Source organism: Maudiozyma barnettii (assembly GCF_903064755.1).
Source record: "Maudiozyma barnettii strain CLIB 1767 genome assembly, contig: KABA2_04, whole genome shotgun sequence".
Taxonomy (NCBI): Eukaryota; Fungi; Ascomycota; class Saccharomycetes; order Saccharomycetales; family Saccharomycetaceae; genus Maudiozyma; species Maudiozyma barnettii.
The window spans coordinates 849,252-875,518 of record NW_024545241.1 but is presented as its reverse complement, the minus strand read 5'-3'; the positions used below and the strand labels follow the sequence as shown (position 1 = coordinate 875,518).

Here is a 26,267-nt window from a genome sequence, read left to right as displayed (position 1 = left end):
AAATCAAGTAGTGGCATCAATAAAAAATACCCTAAGTACGAACCCTACAATACACGTGAAAATTTAACAACGAAGAAAATAACTATTAGCGGGACGTGTTGCTTTCTTTCGAGAGTGCAAGGTTGAAGATGACAATAACCATTATTTATGACTAGAAATGTTATGATATGTATATATAAGCAATGGTGAGATACGTTTAAAACATAACGCATGTAGATACTGTAGAAGATCAGATTATAATGCCATTAACTAGACGAAAACTACACACTTTGGTGTTTCTTATTATTGCTATATTTTTCAATGTGAAGATAGTTCAAGGTGATTTCATAGATTATCATAATGAACATCTCTCCAAACAATTATCACTTATAGAAGATAGTAAAGATAATCTATTATTACCATTTAATATAACCAGAACACCTGGTAGTGGAAATTCTTTTATTATTCAACAATTTATCTCTAATCATTTTCAAACTAAAATGCAAAATAATTGGATTATTGAATATGATAATTTTCAAGAAAATGATTATAATTTTACTAATATGATCTTTACATTAGATATGGACAACAATGAACAAGATGATAAGAAATATATTTTATTTGCTGCTCATTATGATACATTAGTTAATATTGATGGATTTATTGGTGCTGTTGATAGTGCAGCTTCATGTTCTATATTAATGTATTTATCACAATTTCTAGATGATTTAGTATATGAGGATCAATATTTAATCGACAAAATATTAGAGGATAAACAATATGGTATTAAGATAGTGTTTTTTGATGGTGAAGAAGCACTTCATGAATGGACTGAAACAGATTCAATCTATGGATCTCGACATTTAGCAAATAAATGGATAAAGGATGAAACAATGTCACAAATCGAATTATTTGTTTTATTAGATTTGATTGGTGGTAAACGAACAAATAAAGTTCCCGAATGGCAAATTAAGAGTTATTATAAAACGTCACATAAATATTATAAATTATTAAGTGAAATTGAAGATTCTTATTTAGAATCTGAACAAAATACATTTTTTACCCAGAAAGAATTACATCCAACAGATGTATTATATTTGATGATTAATAAAATCTTAATTGAAGATGATCATGTGCCGTTTTATAATGCAAATGTACCAATTCTTCATTTAATTCCATTCCCATTTCCAGAATCATGGCACACTGTTGATGATAAATTTGACACTTTGGATGAGAATGAAATTCAACGTTGGGCAATAATTTTAAGTGAGTTTGCTGTAGAGGCATTATCCGGATAAATAAATAGATATATCTATATATCTATTTCTTTTTAATCATACAACTTTGCAAAAAATAGTACAGATAATGTGGGATAGAAACGGTGCATTGTAGAAAGTCCTCGATATTTTTTCTGGAAGTAAATTGATTACCTCCGTCAACGTTACGTTAAACTTTAATATACTTTATAATATCCATATATGTAAATGTAGATATATAATAGTACAACAAGGTATATATGTTTATATGTTTATATGTCTATATGTATATATACCCATTTTAAAGTTTTATAGTTTTAAAGTTTTAACATTCATTAAAGGAAAACACCAAAGGTCTAGAACATGGAATTTTCTATTCTTGTTACCCTCGAAAAACTCAACGTTGCTACGGGTACTACTGTGAAATATATTTACTCCTGTGTGCATGTGTGGCGCTATCCCCCTCACTAAAGAGAATAAGATCTAGTTGTCACAATAATTAAGAAATATCTGTAATATATCAGGCAAATGTTGCGTGTAATGTGTGGGTGCACCCTAAAATATCTCCTTGCTCCGCAAATCTATATATCTATATATTTTTACACACACAGAAACTCTCGCATGGAAATTCATTTGCCATCGAAGTACAAGGAGAAATTAGCAGAGGAACAGCGGAAAAACTGGATGGCCTCCTTGATGCCCTCCCCACATCGCAAGGATATATCACTATAACTATAACTATCACATTGTCCCCGGTATAGTTTCATTATAATACTAACAGACTAACAAATATGTCACCTTAGCAATACATATATAGTACTTTAAATCTGCTCTCTCACTATATATATATTTACTGATATATTCTTAATTACAGTTACGGTACGGTCATTCGTTCTTCTCCCCCCCTTTGGTTAGTATCTGATAGCATAAATATTCTCTAATTACACACCAAAATGGTTGAATTATTTGTGTTGGTTGAATTATATTATCCCTTTATTTGTATTCTTTATATATACTATAGAAAGTAAATTAAGATTAACACGCTACTACGCTACTACGCATACATAAATTCAATTTTTATATAGTTTATTTATGATAGTAATAAGTAAAGAACATTTATACATTTTTTTTTAAACTTCTTAATCATTCAACAAATGGTAATTTAAATATATATATATTTTTCTGTTTCATATATAAAGACAGTATACTATTCATTTTGTAGTGATTTTTTATTTATTTTAAATCAATAGTATTTATTATATACTTTTATTTTATTATTTTTTTTAATATATTTTTTAATCATACACAAATACAAATACAAACAAAATATACCATACATTTTATACACTATGACAAGTTTTAGAATTTTTAATAATAATTTACATACACAATCCGAAGATTTCATTAATTTATCAGAACCACCAAAACCAAAGGATTCTCCTATGCTAGGTTTTGAAAACGGTGTGTATTACAATACTGATAATGGTAATACTAATAACATTACCTCTAGTAATAACAACAATACTGGATTATTTTGTGGACGTAATCGGTTATTATTCCCAAGAAGAAGATCCACTAATTATATGGATGCATTGACATTGCAAGAAAAACAAAAGAATAAACATAAATTGTTTAGTAAGAATCGCAATAATAGTGATAATAACTTCCATAATTGTAGAGGTGAACCAACCTCTAAGAGAAGTCAAAGAAGAAAATCATTATTATCGGGAATGGATTTCCAAGATACGAGACATGATATTCAAAACTCAAACGTTTCTTCAGATAATAATTCAATCAATGAATATACTTTACAACATCATGATATGGGAGATTATTTTCAAAGACCAAAATCTCCTGAATATTCACCAAAACCAAATCACTCCTTGTTTAAGAAACAATATAGAACAGATGGAATCACAGCTGGCACTGAGGACAATAGTTTCACTCAGGAGGATAGTGAATCTGAGAATGAAAGTATACCTTCAAGAAGATCGTTAAGTAGAGGAAGAAAATTGAGTTTTGAATACGAAGATTTTAAGAAAGATATTTATAATAAATTAAATTTCTTCGATAAAAATTAATGGTTAACTCTCTTCTACTCAATCGATTAATAGAAAGAAAACATATTCTGCAACCAAAACTAAACTAAGATAAACACTATATATATTCATGAACATTGGAGAATTTTACTACTAAAAAAAAAAATTATTAATAATAATAATTAAGGAATGACGATTGATATTTTGCTTAGGTCAATATTTCAATATTTGCTTTATTCTTTCCTTTAGAAATACTCTAATTAATCCAAAAAAAAAAAGAATAGAAAAGAAGAAGAAATATATGTAAATAAAATGTACATTTTGTGAGTTTTACATGCTGGTTATGTGACACAATTTTAATGTCTTTTATTATTTTTTTAAACAAAAACAAGATATTCTTCTTTATTGTTCTCATTTTATATTGTTCGATATTTCTTTATTTACTTATTTATATCTCTTTTTTATTTGTTCATATAATTTTTTAGCTGTGTTAATCTTTATTAATAAAAATGATTTTCATTTTTTCCTAATATTATAATCACTTTCAACAAACAACCTATTGTTATTTATTTGGCCTGGTCTACATTAAAAAGATATTCAAAAACTAATAAGCCTGATGAATTACAAACCATATTAGAATACATATTGGATATGGATCTATACTTGATTCATTTATGATAGCCTAATTATAATAAAAATTATAGGAATGGAGACTTTCTGAATTATTACCTGCAAAAAAACACAATACAACCACAGGAAAAGTGTTTGTTGAATATGATCTGACAAATAGCACTACGTATGGAATTAAAGGTGAAGATAAGCATGTTGCTATATATACACACTTATTCGAATAATAATTTTAGAATTAGGTAGCAATGAAACTATTATATTCAATGAAAAGGTTTGAATAATAAATACAAATCGTAATATGCTTAAGAACTGAAATGTTTTATAAAAAAAAAAAAAAACTTGAGGGACAATATAAAAAATCCAACGTATACTGACTCCGAACTTTTCACTACACCAGATCAATGATTTCTTATTGAAGTATTGATCTGTAGTATTCAGGATTGTTAGTACTTATGTGGGAAGTTAGTTTCTTGAAGGAGATTCTTTACAAAGGTTATTATCAGCATGTCTGCAACATTACTCTCATATTTAATGTAAAAGGAAAACCCATAAAAATATCATCGAGATCTCATTGATAAATTTCTCTCGGAATCAGATATGTTTTGAGGTGAAATGATTCTCGGTGCCTTCAACTATGGAAATAGCACTCTTGTTGTCTTCATGTATTACAACGGAGGTTATACCTATAGTGACTTGACTGTATATTAACAACACTACAATATGCGTTAGAGCAACTAATCAATTTGCACTTTTTCCATCTTCTTGGAAGTTAAGTTTGATGCATTTGTCCAATGTTCCTTTAATGTATCTCATCTTCATTTATGATTTCGTATACGGTGTTGTTCAATATTTCTGTCCTCTCCATAGTACTAATCTACTCATTTTTGAACGCCGAGAAGGTACTCAATTAATCTCTGCATTCCACGTATCTCTAATATATGTAAACATTGTATATCCACTACTTAAAGTAATTTAGTCTAGTATCGTGAAGATCGCTGTCTTGAACGCTAATCGTTAACTACGAATGTTTACTGTACAAATTATCTACCTAACGAAATTTTTCTTTCAAACCGAAGAAGTTATTTTCTTAATAAAAAATAATGTCATAAGTAATCGATCATCATTACAAAAGAATAAACTCTTTTTAAAGATATAATATTGAATCTATATATTCTCATTTGGTTTAAATCCGTCACAACCTTTGATCAATTTATTCACAAGCAGATACAAATGTCATCTATTGGTGCCCAAGTTAGAAAGGTGTCGACAGCTGTCGATCCAATTGTCACCGACTATGCAGTTGGTTACTTCAATCATTTATCAAAGGTTACTTATGATGCTGTTCAAAGTAAGCAATTAGATTTACTTATGGAAGTGGAGTTTGTTAGTACCTTATTGGTTGATGCTGGTGCTAAGAAAGATAATATTGACACTTTGGCTAAAAATATTCTTGATCAATTAAGCATTCAATTGAAAGAAAATCAAGCCAAAATGGAGATCACTGGTGATACTTCTAAGAGATTATTAGATGTTAACATTCTTAAGAGCCATAACGAGAAAGAAAATATCAATGCCTCTTTGAATGGACTGGGTGTTAATGGTTCGGATATTGAACACACTGGTAGAAAGATGGAAACCAGAGTCGATTTAAAGAAATTAGCTAAAGCTGAACAAAAAATTGCTAAGAAAGTTGCCAAGAGAAATAATAAATTTGTTCAATATGAGGCTTCTAAATTGATTGATGAACAACAGAACGATGATTATGATTCTTTCTTCTTAAAGATTAACCCATTGGAATTCGGTTCTGCAGCAGGTAAATCTAAGGATATTAAGCTTGATCGTTTCGATTTGTATGTTGGTGATGGTCAAAGAATTCTATCTGATGCTCAATTGACTTTAAGTTTTGGTCATAGATATGGTCTTGTAGGTCAAAATGGTATCGGTAAATCTACTCTATTGAGAGCATTATCTAGAAGAGAACTAAACGTTCCAAAGCATATTTCGATTTTGCATGTTGAGCAAGAATTAAGAGGTGATGAAACTCTGGCATTACAAAGTGTTTTGGATGCAGATGTGTGGAGAAAACAATTAATTAGTGAGGAGGCTAAAATTAATGAAAGATTAAAGGAAATTGAATCTCTTAGAGGAGAATTTGAGCCTGAAAGTTTAGAAATAAAGAAATTAGACAATGAGCGTGAAGATTTGGAAAACCATTTATTACAAATTGATGAAAAATTAGTTGAAATGGAATCTGATAAAGCTGAAGCTAGAGCTGCCTCTATTTTGTATGGGTTGGGTTTCAGTACTGAAGCTCAACAAAAGCCAACAAATTCGTTCTCCGGTGGTTGGAGAATGAGATTATCATTGGCTAGAGCCTTGTTCTGTGAACCTGATTTGTTATTACTGGATGAACCTTCAAATATGTTGGATGTTCCATCTATTGCCTACCTATCTGAATATCTAAAAACTTATCCATCTACTGTTCTAACTGTTTCTCACGATCGAGCATTCTTGAACGAAGTCGCCACTGATATTATCTATCAACATAATGAAAGACTTGATTACTACAGAGGTCAAAACTTTGATTCCTTCTACACTACCAAGGAAGAACGTAATAAAACTGCTCAAAAAGAATATGAAAATCAAATGGCATACAGAAAGCATTTACAAGAATTTATTGATAAATATAGATACAATGCTGCTAAATCTCAAGAAGCTCAGTCTAGAATTAAGAAACTAGAGAAATTACCTGTGCTGGAACCACCAGAACAAGAAAAAACAATTAATTTCCATTTTCCAGATTGTGAGAAATTGTCTCCTCCTATTATTCAATTACAAGATGTTTCGTTTGGTTACGATGAAAAGAGTTTATTATTAAAGGATGTTAATCTCGATGTTCAAATGGACTCTAGAATTGCATTGGTTGGTGCCAACGGTTGTGGTAAGACCACTCTATTGAAGGTGATGATGGAACAACTGAGACCAATAAAGGGTTTCGTATCCAGAAACGGAAGATTAAGAATAGGTTACTTCACCCAACATCATGTCGATTCCATGGATTTGAATAGTTCTGCTGTTGACTGGATGTCTCAGAAATACCCAGGTAAAACTGATGAAGAATATAGACGTCATCTTGGTTCTTTTGGTATTACAGGTACCTTAGGTTTGCAAAAAATGCAACTATTGTCAGGTGGTCAGAAATCTCGTGTTGCATTTGCAGCTTTATGTTTGAATAACCCTCATATATTGGTTCTGGACGAACCTTCCAATCACTTGGATACTACCGGTTTGGAGGCATTAGTAGATGCTTTGAAGAACTTTACTGGTGGTGTTCTAATGGTTTCGCATGATATTTCTATTATCGATAATGTCTGTAAAGAAATCTGGGTATCTGAAAATGGTACTGTGAATAGATTCAGTGGTACCATTTACGATTACAGAGACTATATTATTTCATCTGCAAATGAAGCTGGTGTTGTCAAAAAGCATTAGCAATATTAATCAAAGTACATATATAAGTAATAGGTATTACATAAGTTATTTGCATTTAATTAATTAATTTAATCAATACATGTTTATTGTGGGCTCATATGAATTATTGGTAAAACGAAATCAGCAAATTTGAAAATATTTGAAAATAGTAATATACATATGTAGATAAAACGACGGTACGTAATTTATATAGCTTATACTAGTAATAATTCTGCTTTACGCTTACTAGTGACTGGGTCCAATACTGATCTGACTTGTACATCTACCTTTTCAAACACATGTACCTCTCTAATCTTGCCACCAGTTTTTGGAGTAAATGATAATTTAAATTCCAGTTCATCATAAACGGCACCTTCTGCAGCATCTGTCAAGTTTTCTATTCTTATAAGACCTTCAACACCAAATTTCGGTACCAAGACTACAATACCATTATTGAATACCTTGATTACATAACCAGTCTCGATAGACTCGTTATTTCTCATAACTTGCCCGACATAATATTCAATACTGGCACGACCAGCAAATTGTGCGTTTCTGTGTTTTCTGTTGATATTTCTACAGATCATATCCATCTTGTGCTTGTCTCTATGTTCTAAACTTAATGGTTCATAACCAATCGCGCCTGCTAATTGTCGGTGTGCGACAACATCACAATAACGTCTGATAGGCGATGTAAAATGGGTATATATATCAACAGCTAGACCATAATGTTTGAAGTCGGGATATGAATAGGCACCAGAATAGAAGTATTGGGCAGCCATCATACAACGAGTGGACATGATACGGACTAGTGTATTAAAGTAATTGTCTTGTGGGTCAACACAACGATCCAACGAATCAGCTAATGCCTTTGATGATTCTAATGAAATATGCATATTTTTTCTTTTTTGTAGCATTTCATTCAACATCTCGAAGTTCGTCGAAGGTGGAGCTGCATGTCTTCTTAGCATTGCAGTTTGAGGAAATGCATCGTAGATTTTTCTTGCAACAGAAATATTAGCTAATAACATAAATTCTTCGACTAATGAATTAGTTGCTAACAATTTCTTGATTTCAACTTCACCAGGATCTGCGGTTTCACTATCCATGTGGACTTTAACTTCTGGAGAAGCAAGATTTAGTGCACCCGCATTTAATCTCTTTTGTTTTAATTTGACTGATAAAGCTAATAAGGCTCTCATACCTAACGTTAATTCATCCTTTTGATTTGGGTCATCAATTCTTAATTGGGCTTGTTCGTATGAAAAAGCTTCTCTTGATTTAATCACAGATTTTGTAAAATTAACGTTGATAATGTCTGCATTGCCATCTAATTCCCATAAAACAGAGAAAGCAAATCTATCAACGTATGGCTTCAAAGAACACAAATCAGTACCTAACAACATCGGAAGCATATCGATACGTTTATCAACAAGATATACGGATGTACCTCTTGATGCACCTTCACCATCTAGAGCGGTACCAGTTTTAACGAAATGTGTAACATCAGCAATATGCACACCTACCTCCCAATTACCATTTGGTAATTTTTTTGCATGTAAAGCATCATCGATATCAACACAACCAGGAGGATCGATGGAACAGATTAGTTTATCTCTCAAGTCTTGTCTCTTTGGTAGTAATGAATCCTTAGCAACTTCTTCAGGATCATCCAATTTAACAGGAGCTTTCCAATCATGTCCTTCTGATGGAAGACATTCTAAGACCTTTTTTGAGAATGGTCGATACTCGACATCATGTTCCAATAATAAAGCTTCGGTTTCTGCTTCTGTACTTTCCACATCACCAAGATCTCTAACAAAATGACCAAGAGGGTATTTGTAAGCCTCGGGCCATGAATCTACGGATATCACAATTCTCTTACCTAGTAATTCTTGAGCTCTTCTAGTACGGATTCTGATCTTTGGTAGACATTTATCCATAAGAATAACGAAGACATTCTGTATACCGTTTGTTTTTCCGTCCACTGAACTTGGTGCAATTTGACCGACATATTGCCTCCATGATCTTCTTGTGATGGAAACAACCTTGGCAGTTGGTTGAACCTTTTTGGATTTTTGAGCGTTGATTGCTTCTTTGGCTAACAATCTTCTTTGTTTATCACTTAGAACAGTAGTAGAACTTTCATTTGCAAATTGGTCATCTTCACCTTGACCATCTGGATTATCATTGATATCAAAATGTTCAGAATCTAAAGTTAGTGTTGATGGTGCTTTCCATTCAGTTTCAGGTAATAATTCTACAACAACTTGGTCACCATTAAACGCTCTGTTCAAGTTCTTTTGACCAACAATTAAAACTGGTTTAGAAAATCTTGGTAAAGATACAGAACCTTCCAAGAAATTGTACTCAGAGATTTGGACGTTACCTTGGAACAGAGAACCACCACGTAAACCACCCATAACTCTTGAAGTTTGGTAGTATTCTGGAAATATAATCTCAGACATATCTTCTGGTAATAACTCTTTTGATTCGGCGTAATTGTCAACATTTGGAATCAACTCTTTGATTTCATCTGCATTCGACAGTAAATCAGCGTATTCATAAAGACTTTTCGTGAAATAACCGTGCAATTCAGATTCCTTTTTCACAGCTTCCCTGTTTAATCTATCGTTCGTTACAAGAATAATATTAATACCATAATCCTTCAAATGTTCTGCATACCATTCACAAGTCTTTCTGATTGCTCTATCATTTCTGTCATTGATAGTTTCATCTGGAAGTCTATCTATAAATGTCTTTTCATTAAATTCGTTATGGAAGACAATAAATCTTTTGATGTCATCACTATCTCTACAAAGTGTTCTCAATCTTGTATAAACTGGGTATGATCTATTTCTAACTTCATCTAGAACAATTTGAGGGACGATAACATCAAAGAAACAACTTACATTTTCAAGTAGATCAATTGCTAATAAAACGATATTTGTATCTACTACAACATAATGTTTCCCAATCTTAGATACTTTTGGAGGATCTTCGGATAGAATGAATTTTGGAAGTTCATTCTGGGCATCTGGAACAATTATGCTTTGACATTTAGTACAGCTCTTCGATAAACATGGGATATCGTTTCTCAAATAGTGTTCTCTAATAATTTTGGTTGCGCCCCCATTTCTTGATCTAATAAAGACCTTTTGGGTAACAGTTAGACCTTCAGAAAGTCTCTTTTTGCGTGGAGCTGCGACTTTCGTACTCATTAGATATCTTGTTGTTTAATATTTTGGTATCTAAACTTTATAATTTCCGGCGATTGGATAAACTATAATATAATAATTATGAAATCACTAATTATTTTTAGAATAAATAAGATGATTTGAAAAGGTGATTGTACTGTACTGTTGTGATTGATTAATTACTATTAATTCTCAAACATCAACTAACCATCTCATTGCAAAATTATTATTAAGGCTCTGCGCTTTGGAATTTTTCAATTAGTTTTTCAAATTTTCTCATCGCTTACTTTTAAGTAACGTACAAGATGATCCCACCGGTGTTAAATGTTGCTCTATTAGTTCGCCACCCCCAAATAAGTTTCGACTAGTAATACTAATATATATAAGGATACACATATGTATAGGATTTAAAACTTGATAAATAGGAGTTTCTCGAGATATAACCAAAAATAACGTTGTACGTGAATATCCAAAAATGAGTGAATCCACTTTTGAATGTATGTGAACTTAATTGGAACTACTAAACCTCGACTCGTTGCTATTTTTTTAAGGGCATCTTCAATGGTGTCTGAGGAGAAATGGGAGTTATTGATGTATCCGCCTCAAACACCCTTCTACTGCCCTAAAAAGGAATTTTGAGTGAGTAAAATACATATTTTATCGAAGGAAAACATAATTACTAACCAATTAATAATTTGAAACAGTTAATGTAAAAAATGCTGGGAAAAATTACCCAATAACTTTGACATCTTCAGAATCGATTTCAGATTTGAAACAAAAAATCGAAGAGTTAACTCAGATTCCAATTGCTCGTCAGAAGTATATGATTAAGGGAGGTTTATCCGATGACTCCGTAACTAATATATCCACTATTATTAAACCAGGATCAACTTTAATGTTATTAGGTACTCCTGATGCTAATCTCATTTCCAAACCAAAGGTAAAAAGTCACTTCATTGAGGATTTAAGCCCAGATCAGCAAGTTCAACAATTTAATGAAATACCAATTGGTTTAAAAAATATGGGTAACACATGTTATATGAATGCTACTCTGCAAGCATTGTATAGAATTGAACCATTAAGACAAATGGTTTTAAATTATGATGCCATTAACGACAGTTCCAGTAGTAACCCACAAACAGACGTTCATTATAAGTTAGTCCTAGAGATGAAGCGTTGTTTTGAAGGTTTACAAAAGAAAAATTTTAAATCAATTATGCCAGTGGTTCTTCTTAATGTATTGAGAAAGGCGTATCCCCAATTTGCCGAAAGAGATCAAAGTTCAGGGTTCTTTAAACAACAAGATGCCGAAGAATTGTTAACTCAATTATTCCATTCCTTAAATGTGGTTTTTGGTGATAAATTTGGTGAAGATTTTAGAATTCAATTTAGAACAACTACAACGGACACAGCAAATGCAAATGATGTCACTGTTAAAGAAGAAGAAAGTGATATTAAATTGCAATGTCATATTTCTGGTACTACCAACTTCTTAAAGGCAGGTCTTATTGATTCCTTGAATGAAAAGATCGAAAAGAGATCCGAGACAACAGGTGTTAATTCTGTATACACTGTTCATAAAGAAATTATTAGATTACCAAAACTTTTGATGGTTCAATATGTGAGATTTTTTTGGAAAAGATCAACAGGTAAAAAGTCCAAGATTCTTCGTAAAGTTGTTTTCCCTTTCCAAATGGATGTTACTGATATGTTAGAAAGCACATATCAAAAGGAAAAAATAGAAGTTCGTGAAAAGTTAAGAGAGGTTGAAAAGGAGAAGACAGAAAAAGAACGTGAATTGAAGAAAAGGAAGTTATCTGGTAATAACAGTGAAGATAATGTGGCAAGTGATGTTGTTATGACTCCAAGGGAGGAGTTTGAAACTAAGAAAGCTTTGGAAGAAAGTCAAACAGAATTCTGGAAGGATGAATATAAGAAAAAATTTCCAGATAATCTTACCCAAGGTGAAAATCCATCATCTGTTTATAATCTAATTGGTATTATTACGCATCAAGGTGCTAATTCTGAATCCGGTCATTATCAGGCCTTTATGAAGGATGAAAAAGACGATAACATTTGGTATAAATTTAATGATGATAAAGTAAGTATAATAGAAAAGGAAAAGATAGAAATGCTAGCTGGTGGTGGTGAAAGTGATAGTGCATTGATCCTACTATATGAAGGTTTGGGATTATAGATAATCAAAATATAAGTATATATATATAAGTCTAAAAAAAGAAACGTTTCATTTCTGTTTTACTGTAGATAAAATGTTTGATAAATTAGTTAAGTTTGACACAATGGTATTAGTTCTATTAAAAATAACACTAGTGTTTCTACTGTTTTCTAATATTTACTTTGTAAAATTGTTGAATATAAAATATATAGAATAAGTACATGAGTATAATAATAAAAGGTAGCATTTGACATATCTAAAAATAAAGTTTCGATGATAAGGATAATGTTACTATTTATTTCAATTATAATTATTTTCTTTGGACGCATTAAGTATAATGTTGCGATGTTATTATGTTTATTCTTATTTAATCTGATGTTAATTTTTTAAATTGTTCCATAAGTTCGAAACAATTTAATGGTTTCCCTTTATTCTTTAATAAACATTCTGTAAGCTTTTGTTCTATATTTTCCTTATCCTTTTCTGTGAAATCCTTTCTTTTATCAGAATCTAATTGTTTATAAAGATCGATCTTCATATTTAATGCATCCATTTTCTCATCCAATGATTTGGAAGATAGAGTTCCAACATCAACATCTGTTAACAATAAAGATTTATCCAATTTATCTTCGAATTCTTTTAAAGTTTCTCTCTCGAGTTGAAGCAATCTTTCCGAGACTTTACCTTCTATGAATCTTTCAGCGTCCTCTCTCTTCGAAAAATCTGTCTCAACACCTCCTAATTGTCTGATTGTTTCTTCTGATGCATCAAACTTAATGTCCGGCGTTATATCAGTTAAGGATGGTCTTGATGCCTGTGCTCCCATTTTAGAAAATAAATATTGTGGGTAGGTGTGGATGTATGTATATATATATACAAGTATGGAGATGAATGTATATCTTTAACTCAGATAAAGATACCGATAGTAATATTCGGTATGTATTTTCTATTTTCAGTTTGCTTTTAAGCTATCCAATAAGCTATGTTTAATTATCTTTACATGTTTCTTTCTCTCTATCTGTATTTTCGTATCCCGTTCGACTCTTCACGCCTTCTGTTTGTTTGTTTGTTTCCTCTGTTGGATTTCTCGTCCTTTTCCTTTACAAGGGGAGGAGCCAACTGGCACTAAATTTATTTTTTTTTGTTGTTTTTTCTCAATTTTAACGTTTTATTGGATAATATGTTGGGAATATTTTACTATATGAGAATGAATAAAAAGAAAGTCAAGTTTGAAACACCAGTGAGGATGTGATATTATAAGAAATGTAGATCTATATGGATGATTGGAGTGCAATTTGACATCATCACTACAAAAGTTGTTTTACAAGTGTAACTGGCACTATGCTGATGTGACCCTATAGAGAAGAAGAAAGGATAGTGACAGAATTGCATATCTCTAAATCACGTTCGGTGTCTTTACAGTGCTTTGCTGTTACATAACCCTTTCATAAATACAGTAATCAACTCAGTACGTATGAATAAATCATGCAGAAATCCATCTGTTAAGACATTTAATGGCCATATTTGTAGCAGTTGTCACACATCTAATAATGTCTCTCTGCCATATCAATCTTTGTTTGGTCGCGCCGCTCTGTGAAATTTTTGTTTTGTTTTGTTTCGCATAGTGAAGATGATCATATTGAATTATATAAACGTCGTGATTTTAAACAGGTGAAATATTGTAAGAGCAACTTACAGATAAAATGATGGCATATGCTACTGGTAGTAATTGCATTATGGTTAATTCATTCAATTTTGGAATGTGTATGTTAACTTCAAAAACTGATAGCAAAGTATATATGACGAATAGCGTGGAGATGCAGACTTGTGACCAAACTATTAAACAAGACATCGATTTCATCGCGTAAAAAGTTTCAATTCATTGAAACTATCTTAAGTACAATATATCTATATATGTATGTGTGTTCTTACTTTGGCTGCCCAGTAGACGGGACAAACTAGATCTTTAATGGCTGCTTTTCACTTTAGTTTTGTATGTATTATTATACACACGGTTCCAAGCTAACCGATACGCGTGAAAATTCTTGAAAGATTGAAAGTTTATAACACATCGTTGAAATATAAATTGATCGTTCTCTATAAATTTTGAAACTTTCTTATCCCTCTACAATTTTTTAAACAAAAAATAGTAACAAGAACTGGGTTGCTCTGAGCCAAGAAGACGATACCTATAAATATTTGGCATATTATTTATTATATCTTTAGATGTCTGACAACAATAACAATAATGAACAAAATGGTCAGGAGAGCAATAACTACGTTGAGCCCACATCTATTCCTGATAGTATCATTCATAACAATCAATCTGAAGTGAATAATGTTACTAATATCCCAGATACAACGAATCAATCGATTGATACTAAAATTTTGGAAGATCTAAACTCAGGATTGAGAAGATCCAGTCGTGTACCAAAACCAAGAACTGATCTTACCGCAGATTTAGAAGATGAATATAAGAAGAGATCATATAAGAAGAGAGTTAAACCAAAGCCAAAGAAGAAAATTAACGCTAAGGATAAAAAGAAGAAAGTCACTAAACCGTCTAAAAAATTAAAGAAATCTATATCAACTAAGAAAACTGCTATTGGAAAGAAAATAACTAAGAAGGATGAGAAAGCAATTAAAGGTAAAGGAAAACCAGCAATTGAAACACAGGAACCTTCCCTTACTGATGCAAATTGGGCACCATGCTCCCCTTTATTGACTACTGATTTCAAGGCTCAACAAAGTGTAAGTTCAAGGTTAAAGAACCCAAATATGAAACCAGTTCCATATGCTGGTGATATTATGAAAATCATGACCTTTATTAACAAATTCTATTCTTTATTTGATCAAGATCTTTTAAATTTATCATTCCAAGATTTTGAAGTCGGTCTTGATTTGTACTCTGGCAATGCTAAGGAATCTGCTGATGGAATGTATTCTGAGGAGAAAGGTCGTATAGTTTATTATCAAGACTATATATTGGTCAAGGAAGTCATTCAAGCTCAAGATAAGATGAATTTACTGTTCTTAACTCTTTTGCAAATGTTAACCGTCGATCCAAAGAAATATGATGCACCAGCTTTAGCAGATTTAAGAGGGAAAAACTTGTATAGACCATTCATTGAACAAGTTAGGAAGAATGCAACTGAATGGGGGTACCCAAAGGAATGGAGATCTAGTAACGTCATTTCTAATACAGTTGGTGAAGGGAAGTTCCCATTGTTTCCTCACAATGAAACTGTACCAGTAGTGGACCCTATACATCCAGAAATACTAACACCGAATGTCTATACATATATTGGTAACGCTTTACCACAACCGGAAGTAGACCCTTTACAAACTCGTGATATTGAGGATGAAGGTGTATTAGGTTTAGCAACTAATGATAGAATCATATTTTTAAGGACTTTAGTCAATTGGTGTTCAGTTCAATCTTTGCTCGTACATCATGAAATCTATCAATTATCTCATTTTAAGAGAGAAACTCCGTTTGGAATTCAAACCCAACATGTTCCAAGATATTACCTTGATGGTCCTGAAGTGACTTATAATTATTTTAGAAAACTTTGTACGGTCATTCAAACTCGTTATGAAATTCGTTCCAAAAAGAAACATTATCGTAAACAAATAAATGATGGTAAAAATCCAGAGTTAAGTGAGAAATTGAAACTATTAGAGGAGATAAAACAAGAGTTAAATAATGTTGAAAAATCAGAGAGACCTGAACTGATTGTCTCGTTATATTCTAAATGGAAAAGGTTATTTGAGGGTGAATTGAGCGATAATCCATTATCTAATCCTTTTGATGATCCAATCTATACACTAAGATCTCAAGAATTTTTCATTGGTAGAGTACCTTATATGGGTGACTTCTATTTACCAAGACTTCACAGTTATGGTGATACGATTAACATGAGTACATATACTGATCTCAGAAAATTACAAAAGCTAGTATCCAAGTTCAAGAATAAAGAGTACACAGTATTGAATTTGTTTGAAGAGTATGGTCAAACTTTAAGTTCCCAATTTAAAGTATTGTATCATGATACTCCGTCATTAATTCATGATATTTCTAAAAATAAAAGTATGGATGATAAATGCTATTGGTATGAAATGTGTGACGATACAGAATCTTTAAGACAATTTTTGGACTTTCTAGATTTTAAAATTGTTAGACCACCTCCAAAGGAAAAGAAAAACGATGAACCTGCAACTCAAACAGCATCTGATCCATATGGAGCCAAGGATAATACTTCCACCGATGGTGGTATCGTGGAGGGTACAACAGCGATTTCATCAACAGATTCAGAGAGCACAAGGGTTGAGATTGCTCCCCTACCGGTTAAAAATGAAGTTAAACCTAGCCCAAAGATCCATAATAGAAAATTAGAAAATAGTAACATTAATACAAACCCGTTACCAAGGGATCAACGTTATAATACTGCTAGAAATAAGTTAAAAATTTTGAAAGAATATTTATCAGATTTTTACTTTATTTTGTGTACCTTTGAACAATTAAAGAAAGAGTATTCTAATATGCAACCTGGTAGACGACAATTAAGAGATATGAAGAGAAATATAATTAATTATAATATTGACTACGATAGTGATGATATGATAGAATAGGTTTTATTCTGTTGTACTTGTTTTCTTGTTTTACAAAAAAGAGGACTTTTTTCATTTTGTATTATAAATAAATGTACGTAAGTATGTATACTAAATATATTTTAGTATTTTAAATTAGAAATTATTACGTCATTCAAAAAATGATTAAACGTATTAGATATCACTTAATCTAGACGAAACCTCGGAACTGTCCTTTGAAGCTTGGCTTTCCTCGTCATATTTTAATATTCTTTCTTTATTCTGAGATGCTGCTTTCACTAATTGAGCGAAAGTATCTCTTGTGATTGCAGCTTTTAATAATTTTTGTTGTTCAGTTAACTCTTGACCTGATTGTTCATGTTTTATACACATATGTTTGAGAGAACTTGATAATGAAGAGGTAGAAGAATTGACACTATTCTCCTCTAAATCACTTTCGTCATCAGTACAATACATGTTTTTCAATTTATTAATTCTATTGTTTAATTTAACAATCTCGATAGCTTCACGCAATTTTTTCCTTGCATCGAATCCCTTTTTGACACCAGGTAATAAATTGTTTTCTTCCCATTCTGTACAGACGATCCACGGATCTTGTAGTAATTCTGTCGCTGTAGGTCTTTCTTCGGGATTCAGTGTTAGGGCTCTTAGTATAAATTTTTTAGCTTTTGACGATATATTATCCCAGTAATCTTTATGGAACGTAACTGGTTGTTCACTAGAAGTACATTCATCCAGAAAACCTTCCACACTTTCGGCTACAAAAGGTGAATAACCGCATAGTAACGTATATGTTATAACACCAATAGACCAGATATCACATGGTTTCCCATGACCATCGGTTGTGAGCACTTCCGGAGCCACATACCCTAAAGATCCAGCTGCTTTAAATACTAGTTCATCACCTGTATTCAATTCCTTTGCAATACCGAAATCAGCAATCACTAAAGGCGATTTATCTGAAGTGTTTATATAAAGTAAATTCTCTGGTTTCAAATCTCTGTGAATAATATTTCTAGAGTGAATATATTCGACTGCCTTTAATATTTGGACTAAGATATCTACTGCATCTTCTTCGGTAAACTTCCCTTTCTTTAAGATTCTATCGAACAATTCTCCACCAGTAGCAAGCTGTGTTACAATGAAAAACTTCTCTAGGGTTTCGAACCAATCCTTAAAATGAACAATATTTGGATGATCCAATTTTTGAAGGATCTCTAATTCATCGTAAAGCATCTTTAATTGTATGTCGTTGCCTTTCAAAGCCTTCTTCAATAAAATCTTTACAGCGACGTCCTCATTAGTTGATAATTTTCTTGCTTGCCTCACAATACCAAAAGTACCGGCACCTAACGTCTTACCGAAGATGTAATCAGATTTGTTGTCTTCTTTACTCTCAAAATTCTTGTTCATTGCAAAATATTAAATTATATGAAATAGTGATTCTTTAAAAAAAATTGTTGTTGAGCTGTTTATATCCCCTTGATGATTTAATCTAACAAAATAAAAGGAAAAACAATAAATATAGACTATTTTTCTTGTCAGAACTATTTACAAATTGCTTTATATATATTATTATAGAGTGAATAATTATGAAATAGTATTTACTTTTAGTTAAATGAAATTTTCAGTCTACTTTTGCTCATCGTCTCATATAGTTATCAATGTTTCCCTTGTTTCATTCCATATAATTTTCTCTCTTTCCTTATTGCGGTAACTGATCTAAGCGAAACCCAATATCGTTGTTATTATTTTCCTGTTTCCGAAGACTTTCGGAAACAAAATTATTTCAAGTTCCTGCGAAAGTTTCTCGGTTAGTCTCATTGGTAGAGACACGTACAGAGAGGTACCGCAAAATTATAGTAATACTCAACGTGGGCTTAGCTACTCAACCGATCAAGATAAATAATATTTTCAAATATATGTTTATTAATTCTATTAGAGTTGTATAAATTATGTTATATGCATAGTACAGTAATTTTACCTATATATAGTTATATCTTACTTTCTTTTTCTTTTTTGGTTATACGAATGGCATACCCATTAGTTGCTAAATTAATTAATTCATTAGTTATATGTTAGGAATGGGAAGGCAAAAAAAGATTTCAGACCCTATACCCGTGAACAATCATTCTCGGGGATTTGTTATCCACATTAAGTGATCATTTATTGTTTAGCGTTTTCGTTGTCATCGTCATCGTCGTCATCGTCGTCATCGTAAACTGGAGTTCCGTCAGCATTTAAACTTAAATTAAAGTAATCATTAGCGTTGTTTGCATCTTGTAGAGTACCCAAGTCACCTGGAGTCATGAATACAGTGCTGCCAGCTCTCGATTCTCTTGGAGAACCAGGAACACTCAAAGGTCTAGCAATCTTGAATTTCTTTTCACCAGCTAACGTGTCCATACTGTCATCGTTCAGCTCTTCACCAACCATGATCTTGAATTCTTGAGGGTAACCTCTTCTTAAGGCTAGTTGTCTAGCCTTAACATATTCTAGACCCATTCTCTTCCAATCCAACAAATCAGACAAACGTTCAGTTCTATTTCTTTGATTGATTCTTTGTCTAGTATTCTTCTTTGTGAATTCTTCCATGTAATCGACCAATTGTTCGACAGATTCATCTGGATTCTTGAATCTACGGTCCACAATATAGATACCATAATCTTTGGCTTGATTAGTTTCTATTAAGTCTTCCATGTAAGCACCAAACCCTGATAAGTTGGTAGTAATGGATGGAATACCCATAACAGTACATTCAGCAGGAGTATAACCCCAAGGTTCATAATAAGATGGGAAAACACCTAAATGAGTACCACGGACAAACTCATCATAATCTAACCCTAGGATTGGATTGTTGGAGTTTAAGAATTCAGGATGGAAGATGACTTTAACACGGTCACTGGAATTGTTAAACAATTGAACATGTCTGATTTGATTCAAGATTGGGTCATTAGCATCGTCGATCATATTATGTGTTACAATTGCTGGTAAGTGGTTTTCTGCTCTTAAAGCAAGAACTCTTCTCTTTAATCTAATCTTATCAGATTGACCCAATAATTCTTCCAAATTATCTGGTACTTCTGAACTGACACCATTGTGAGGGAATTTCAATGCATGATCAAAGATTTTCTTACCGATATTCTTTGTGACTTCATTGACTGTGTTCTCTAGGGATTTCACAGCAGCTTGACTTCTTAATTCCTCCACAGTATAAGAATTATTCTTTGCAGGCATGATAATGAAAGCGACAACGGTTTTCTTTGAACCGGCCATTTTTAATCTATAATTCAAACGAGCTAATGCCTCGATAAACATATCAGCACCTTTGTTTTTATATTCATAACGACCAGCGATGAAAAAGTATAATGTGTTATCTAAATCAAAATCAAAATGACCATGGAAATGACCTCTAATGAACTCGTTGATTTTTTCTTTTTTCAAAGCATGTAAGTTTTGGAATTCATGAACAGCTTGAAATTTAACAACATTAATACCATTTGGTAAGATACCATCAGGTTTTCTCTTCAAAAGATGTTCTGCCTCTAGAGCAGTAATTTGAGATACAGTTGTGAAGACATCAGCTGTGTGTGCAGCGGCACGCTCAATACAATATCTGTGATAAATACCACGTTTCCCAGCTTCTTGATCACAATCAAAATGTTCTAAATTGTTATAAAAATCGACATCCCCAGCTGCACATAAATAACGACCTAAAAGTGTAGCATGTGTAGTAAAAATTGTTACAACATCAATTTTCTTCTTACGACATAATGGTAAAGCAACACCTGCTAACCATTCGTGGAAATGCGCTACAATTGCATGAGTTTGATCAAGGACAGTGACTTCACCAAGGAACCGAGTCACAGTATAACCTAATAGAATAGCGTCATTAGTTTCAGAATCATTTTCTGGAGATGGAATTCCTACAAGAGACCATAAATCACTTTTCCATTCATTTAGATGGCCTCTAATTGAATCTAAATCGAATAAGATAACTTTTGGAGAACCTTCAATTAACCATTTCCCGTAAATGAAATAAAATCCTGCATCACGCATCTTACGTAAGGCAGCTTGGATAGGTTTCAAATGATCTGGAAATGCATCTTCTGAATCCCAATCAATTGGGTCAACTTCATTTTGATAGGTACTTTTATTTAAAGGACCTAATAAAGTATAATTTTCTTTATATTGAGCGACAGTGACCGGTGCTTTAGATTTTAAGACAGAATAAATCCCACCTACTCTATTTGCTACCTCAGTAGCTGTTTCAAATAATAAATGGTTTTGTAAATCACGACCCATTATTAATTAAAGTATAAAAATAAAATAAAACAACAGCAATCAAACTTGATAAACGAGTGTTTGTGTTTGAATTTATTTGTTGCTAGAATTATTAAATTATGTTACTAAAAAATAAAATAATATAAAGAGAACATAGAAATGAATTATTATTATTTTTACAAAAATGCAAATATTCTATTTCTTTTTACTACTTTATATATGAGTTCAGAGACAAACTTTATTGCTCGACATAACCAACAAAATAATAGAAATATTAAACAAAACCTTCATGCATGAAGTACGCATGTTATTAACAACCCAACCCAGCAAAAAACTGAACTACAGAGATCGGTATACTTTAGTTCAGCTGTTGTTGTTCTCTTGTAGAATCTAGTGACTGCACTAGTTCCTATCAACAACAATAGCAACAGGTCATATATTATGTAAACTGAAAAATAAACTGAAAAAAACACAAATTTTCGGTTTGTTTGTTTGTTTTAAGGGGAGGGGTGGATTACGCCGACCGGGAGACCTCTTGACGGACCGGGCAAGTGGGGCAGTTTGCCGTTCTGCAGGTGTTTGTGTGTCCATGTCCGGAATAGGAAAATAAGGGGTCGTGCATTATGCGAGAGTTTCTGTGGACCTTCCACATTGGGTAGGGTAAATTACACGTCGTGGAGTGGGGTGGCAATGTATGACATGGCGTGGCGTGGCGTGGGAGGAGTTTTCAATCTTATCTTAATAGAGAACAGTTTACAGGAAGTGAGGGGAAGTACAAGGGCTTCACTTCACTTAGATGTTTATTTTCCTAGTTAACTCATTCACAGATAGGAACCCACTAAGTTTGGTTTTTCAGATTACGTCTATTTAGTTCTTTTTTCTTTCTCGAGGTACTGTCACCAGTGCAAGGAGAGGGGCAGGGGCTGTAACAAGGAGAATGTTGGAAACAAAAAGGATTTGTTTTCAATTGTATATGACACTTGATTTGAAAAAAGGGTTTGATACTTCATTTTTATATGTATTGGCAGAAGGGTACAACTCCGCAACGTAAGTATCTCTATTTAGTTGCTTTATATTTATATATATTGCGTATAAGTTCTTCTCATAATGTCTCGTAGATGGCTTCGTGTACTCTGTAATCCTCATTCAAGTCATCAATCTCTTCCCAGTTGCCAATGATATCATTAGCACCACGCACTACACCAGGTAGTGTACGTCCTCGACTGTGAGTTTTCCATACTTTTCTTGCAGCATCATCAGTACCAAGATCTCTATAAGTAAATTTAATTTGATTGGCTTGTAATATTGTCGCTAGACGATTTGTACGTGGAATCATATGGAATCCACCCCCTGCTAGAGAAGTATATATGTAAACAGGTTCGTTTTCATATAATTTGCGTATATCACTTTTCTTAATAGTATTAGCCACATCATTGGTAGATACATTGGTTTTGCTTTTATTAGGTTCCATGGATTCTAATAAGTTATTAAGTTCAGAATCATCTACGAAGTCTAGTTCCTTTAAGAATGCATCAGTCTCTGCAAGGATATCATCCAGGCTGTTCTTACCACCTGGAGCAGCTACATCAATGTTAGTGTTCTCTTCTTCAATTGCTGCGTCGCTTGTACCGAGATCTAAACCTGTAGTTGCTTCACCAGGACCTAGGTCAAGTCCTTCAACAGTATCTCGTCCAGTTGTTTCTGTATTACCATATGTCTCTTCGGTTTCCACAATTTCTTCTTGTAAGTCTTCAGAGAGAACTGTTCCTTTATCAATGGTTTCAACTTCTTTCACTTCCTTTTCTTCTTTAGTCACGTCCGCTTCTTCTTTTGGTGCCGCCTCGATGTTTTCTGTCTCACAATTTTCATTATAAGTTTTTAATGGTTTAGAGTCCTCATCAATTGTTCCCTCATCAATTTCTTCCTCGTCAATGACTTCCTCTTCTTCAGACCCAATGGTATTGGTAGAAGGCTGGGACTCATTTTCCATAATTTGAGTATCTTCAATATTCTCAGTAGTCACAATATCTGCGGTACTGATTTCAGAAAACATTTTATCGTTTTTAGTGGCGCTCTTTTCTATAACACCAGTTGTTGTATCTACATCATTATTAGTTTCTTCCTCGGTAATTGTTGTTCTTATTTTCTTGTCATCATCTTCGGTCTTAGTGTTATCTATAGTAATTGGATTATCAACATGTTTTTCAGAAGTAGTGTCATCGACTTCTTTTTTATCGTCGCCTGATGTAACTATATTGGTAGATTCTGAGGTAGTATTCATCATGTCATTCTCAGTAGTTTGTTTAATATCATTTTCGGTCTTAACCTCGTCTGTTTCTCCTTTTTCCTTTTCTACATCTTTAGTATCATCCTTCACGATTGTATTAAGGTCACTATTTTTGTGGAAAGTATCAGTTTTGATAACGTCATCGATATCATTGTCTTGAACTTCTGTCTTTTCTTGCACATCGATATCAGTCAATCTATTAATATTTAGTTTGTCATTTTGTACTTCTGGAACAATTTCAGTTTTGTCTTTCTCGTCCAAATAATCTAAAGCTGGTGTCTTCTCTTTTATCGAGTTCTCAAAATCTGTTTCTGGAAATGATTCTTTAACAGATTCGCGAATTAAAACAATATCATCTTTTGGGCAGTTTGTTTCATCTTCATCTAAAGTAGGTTGCTTCTTGACTTCTACATCTTTATCAATATCAATTCCTGCTATATTTATAATCTGTTTATCAGTCTCCAATTTTGCATCTTTAGAATCATCATCCAAAATTGACGCTCTCAAACTTTGTACATCGGTAGTATTAACTTCGTTAGAGTTGTTCGGATTCTGGATTTCGATGTTATGTCTTACATTGACAATAATGTCATCACCTAGTGAATCAACGGTAGAATATATGTTAGTCTTTTCCGGTTCATCCTCAGTCACACCAACTTTTATAGAGTCGGATTTCTCAGAATTTATATTAGGATCAGCTGCCAAATCATTTTCCTTTTTTGTAAGAGAATTTATATTGTCCTCTTGGATTTCGTTGGTATCATCTAGTGAAGTTACAACATTTGGTATGTCTTCGTGCATGTTGTCATCATCATTGTTGTCATTTGTCTCATTAGAGACGACAGGTAACTTTTCTTCTTCGATTACTTTCTCTACTACATTTTCCGATTCGTCATTAGTCTCCTCTCTATGGTGTGATTCAGATTCTGAGTCAGAGGATTTTGCAGATATTTCAATGTTAGCTTGGTTGTCTTCAGAGTTATCAGATGTCACTTTTCCAACCTCATCATTTGAGATCGTACAGAGTAAATCAATTGTATCTTTATCATTAACTTCTTCCTTCTCTTTAACTTTATCGCTAACTGTGTCCACCTTATTTTCTGTTTTATCAGATTCACCGTTATCTGTATTATCTGCTTCTTCGACGGCAATATGTAGGATTTCATCGTTATCACCTTTATTATCTTGTTCTTCACCCTTTTCGAAGATATTATCATTACTTTCATGGTTGGTTTCGTTATTTGTAGATAAGTCGCTTCCTAATATAGGTTTCTTGATTGATTTATCGTCATCTAATATTTTTATTATAGACTGTTTTATAATTTTATTATTGTTTGAAATGTGGTTTTCTTTATTCTCCTCAATTTTATTTTCTTCTATTAGGTTATCGGAGCTTTGTGACTTAGTAAAATTGTCTTCAAAAGTGCGTTTTACTAAAACATCATCTTCAGATTCACCGATTGGAGATATATCATTTGGAACATTGTCTTCTTCTGTTATTACAATTTTCTTAGATTTTTCATTAAGTCCTTGGATTGAAACAATATTTACAGGAACATCTTCATTTTCGTCACTATTGGTTTGGAGGTATTCTTCTATGCCAACTAAAATTGAATCTAAGTTGTCCTTCTGAGGAAGAGCAGTCTCGGAAGAATTCTCAGTGGTTTCAGTTATTGCAGCATTCCTTTTGGCATTTTTCTTCTTCTTCTTTCTTCTGTTTCTTTTCTTCTTTGTAGTATGAGTGGTTAAGTCATTCGTTAATGATTGGGCAGCATCAATCATATTGTTTAGATCTATATCTTGATCATTAGACCCTTGATCCTGAACAGGATTTATCATTATAATATTGATATATCAAATTGGTCCGTTTGGTTATATTACTTTTCTTATATCAATAATTAAAGTTCACAAAGAATTGTCAATTTATATGGTGAATAAAAATGATTTTGCAGGCATAAGTTGTATAAATAATCACGAAGTAACTTTCGAATCCAAAAGATTAAAGCATAACTCAAACAAAAATTAAAACTTTACCGAAGTAGGAAATCATTAAACTAAAAACTTACAAAAAATGCGCAAGCCCGGAATCGAACCGGGGGCCCAACGATGGCAACGTTGGATTTTACCACTAAACCACTTGCGCTTTTATTTTATATTTTCTGTTTTCTATACTACTATTTACTATTATTAATATGTTCTTAACATTATATTTAACTTCTTTTAGTTCGTTCTAGGAGAATATTGTTATAATATAGAAAGTAGCAATACTTAGTTATTACAATTTTATGTTTAGTAAGAAATTATTACTAACTGTTCAATATGATTCTAGAACATTCT

General features: G+C 32.5%; 10 protein-coding genes and 1 non-coding gene across 11 annotated transcripts; 5 read left to right on the top strand and 6 right to left on the bottom strand.

Moving 5' to 3' along the window:
* Positions 1 to 239: 239 nt before the first annotated feature.
* KABA2_04S08382 (uncharacterized protein) lies at positions 240 to 1,277 on the top strand (the record flags this gene model as incomplete). The annotated part of the gene is made up of 1 exon (XM_041550440.1): positions 240 to 1,277. One exon carries the CDS (start codon positions 240 to 242, stop codon positions 1,275 to 1,277), a length of 1,038 nt encoding a protein of 345 aa, XP_041406374.1.
* A 1,307-nt stretch (positions 1,278 to 2,584) lies between these two features.
* Positions 2,585 to 3,316, top strand: IGD1 (Igd1p; the record flags this gene model as incomplete). The annotated part of the gene is made up of 1 exon (XM_041550439.1): positions 2,585 to 3,316. The coding sequence occupies one exon, from the start codon at positions 2,585 to 2,587 to the stop codon at positions 3,314 to 3,316; it is 732 nt and encodes a 243-aa protein (XP_041406373.1).
* A 1,818-nt stretch (positions 3,317 to 5,134) lies between these two features.
* GCN20 (putative AAA family ATPase GCN20) lies at positions 5,135 to 7,396 on the top strand (the record flags this gene model as incomplete). Its single annotated transcript, XM_041550438.1, has 1 exon — positions 5,135 to 7,396. One exon carries the CDS (start codon positions 5,135 to 5,137, stop codon positions 7,394 to 7,396), a length of 2,262 nt encoding a protein of 753 aa, XP_041406372.1.
* A 194-nt stretch (positions 7,397 to 7,590) lies between these two features.
* On the bottom strand, positions 7,591 to 10,596 carry DIS3 (exosome catalytic subunit DIS3; the record flags this gene model as incomplete). Its single annotated transcript, XM_041550437.1, has 1 exon — positions 7,591 to 10,596. One exon carries the CDS (start codon positions 10,594 to 10,596, stop codon positions 7,591 to 7,593), a length of 3,006 nt encoding a protein of 1,001 aa, XP_041406371.1.
* Positions 10,597 to 11,047: 451 nt separating this feature from the next.
* On the top strand, positions 11,048 to 12,769 carry UBP6 (ubiquitin-specific protease UBP6; the record flags this gene model as incomplete). Its single annotated transcript, XM_041550436.1, has 2 exons — positions 11,048 to 11,069; positions 11,277 to 12,769. 2 exons carry the CDS (start codon positions 11,048 to 11,050, stop codon positions 12,767 to 12,769), a joined length of 1,515 nt encoding a protein of 504 aa, XP_041406370.1.
* A 346-nt stretch (positions 12,770 to 13,115) lies between these two features.
* On the bottom strand, positions 13,116 to 13,574 carry MIC19 (Mic19p; the record flags this gene model as incomplete). The annotated part of the gene is made up of 1 exon (XM_041550435.1): positions 13,116 to 13,574. One exon carries the CDS (start codon positions 13,572 to 13,574, stop codon positions 13,116 to 13,118), a length of 459 nt encoding a protein of 152 aa, XP_041406369.1.
* Positions 13,575 to 14,974: 1,400 nt separating this feature from the next.
* IOC3 (Ioc3p) lies at positions 14,975 to 17,380 on the top strand (the record flags this gene model as incomplete). The annotated part of the gene is made up of 1 exon (XM_041550434.1): positions 14,975 to 17,380. One exon carries the CDS (start codon positions 14,975 to 14,977, stop codon positions 17,378 to 17,380), a length of 2,406 nt encoding a protein of 801 aa, XP_041406368.1.
* Positions 17,381 to 17,533: 153 nt separating this feature from the next.
* Positions 17,534 to 18,772, bottom strand: CMK1 (calmodulin-dependent protein kinase CMK1; the record flags this gene model as incomplete). Its single annotated transcript, XM_041550433.1, has 1 exon — positions 17,534 to 18,772. The coding sequence occupies one exon, from the start codon at positions 18,770 to 18,772 to the stop codon at positions 17,534 to 17,536; it is 1,239 nt and encodes a 412-aa protein (XP_041406367.1).
* A 753-nt stretch (positions 18,773 to 19,525) lies between these two features.
* Positions 19,526 to 21,664, bottom strand: GSY1 (glycogen (starch) synthase GSY1; the record flags this gene model as incomplete). The annotated part of the gene is made up of 1 exon (XM_041550432.1): positions 19,526 to 21,664. One exon carries the CDS (start codon positions 21,662 to 21,664, stop codon positions 19,526 to 19,528), a length of 2,139 nt encoding a protein of 712 aa, XP_041406366.1.
* A 1,081-nt stretch (positions 21,665 to 22,745) lies between these two features.
* AIP5 (Aip5p) lies at positions 22,746 to 25,712 on the bottom strand (the record flags this gene model as incomplete). Its single annotated transcript, XM_041550431.1, has 1 exon — positions 22,746 to 25,712. One exon carries the CDS (start codon positions 25,710 to 25,712, stop codon positions 22,746 to 22,748), a length of 2,967 nt encoding a protein of 988 aa, XP_041406365.1.
* A 290-nt stretch (positions 25,713 to 26,002) lies between these two features.
* On the bottom strand, positions 26,003 to 26,073 carry KABA2_04S08162. The gene has a single exon. It is a non-coding gene; the product is annotated as a tRNA-Gly (tRNA).
* Between the last annotated feature and the right edge of the window lie 194 nt (positions 26,074 to 26,267).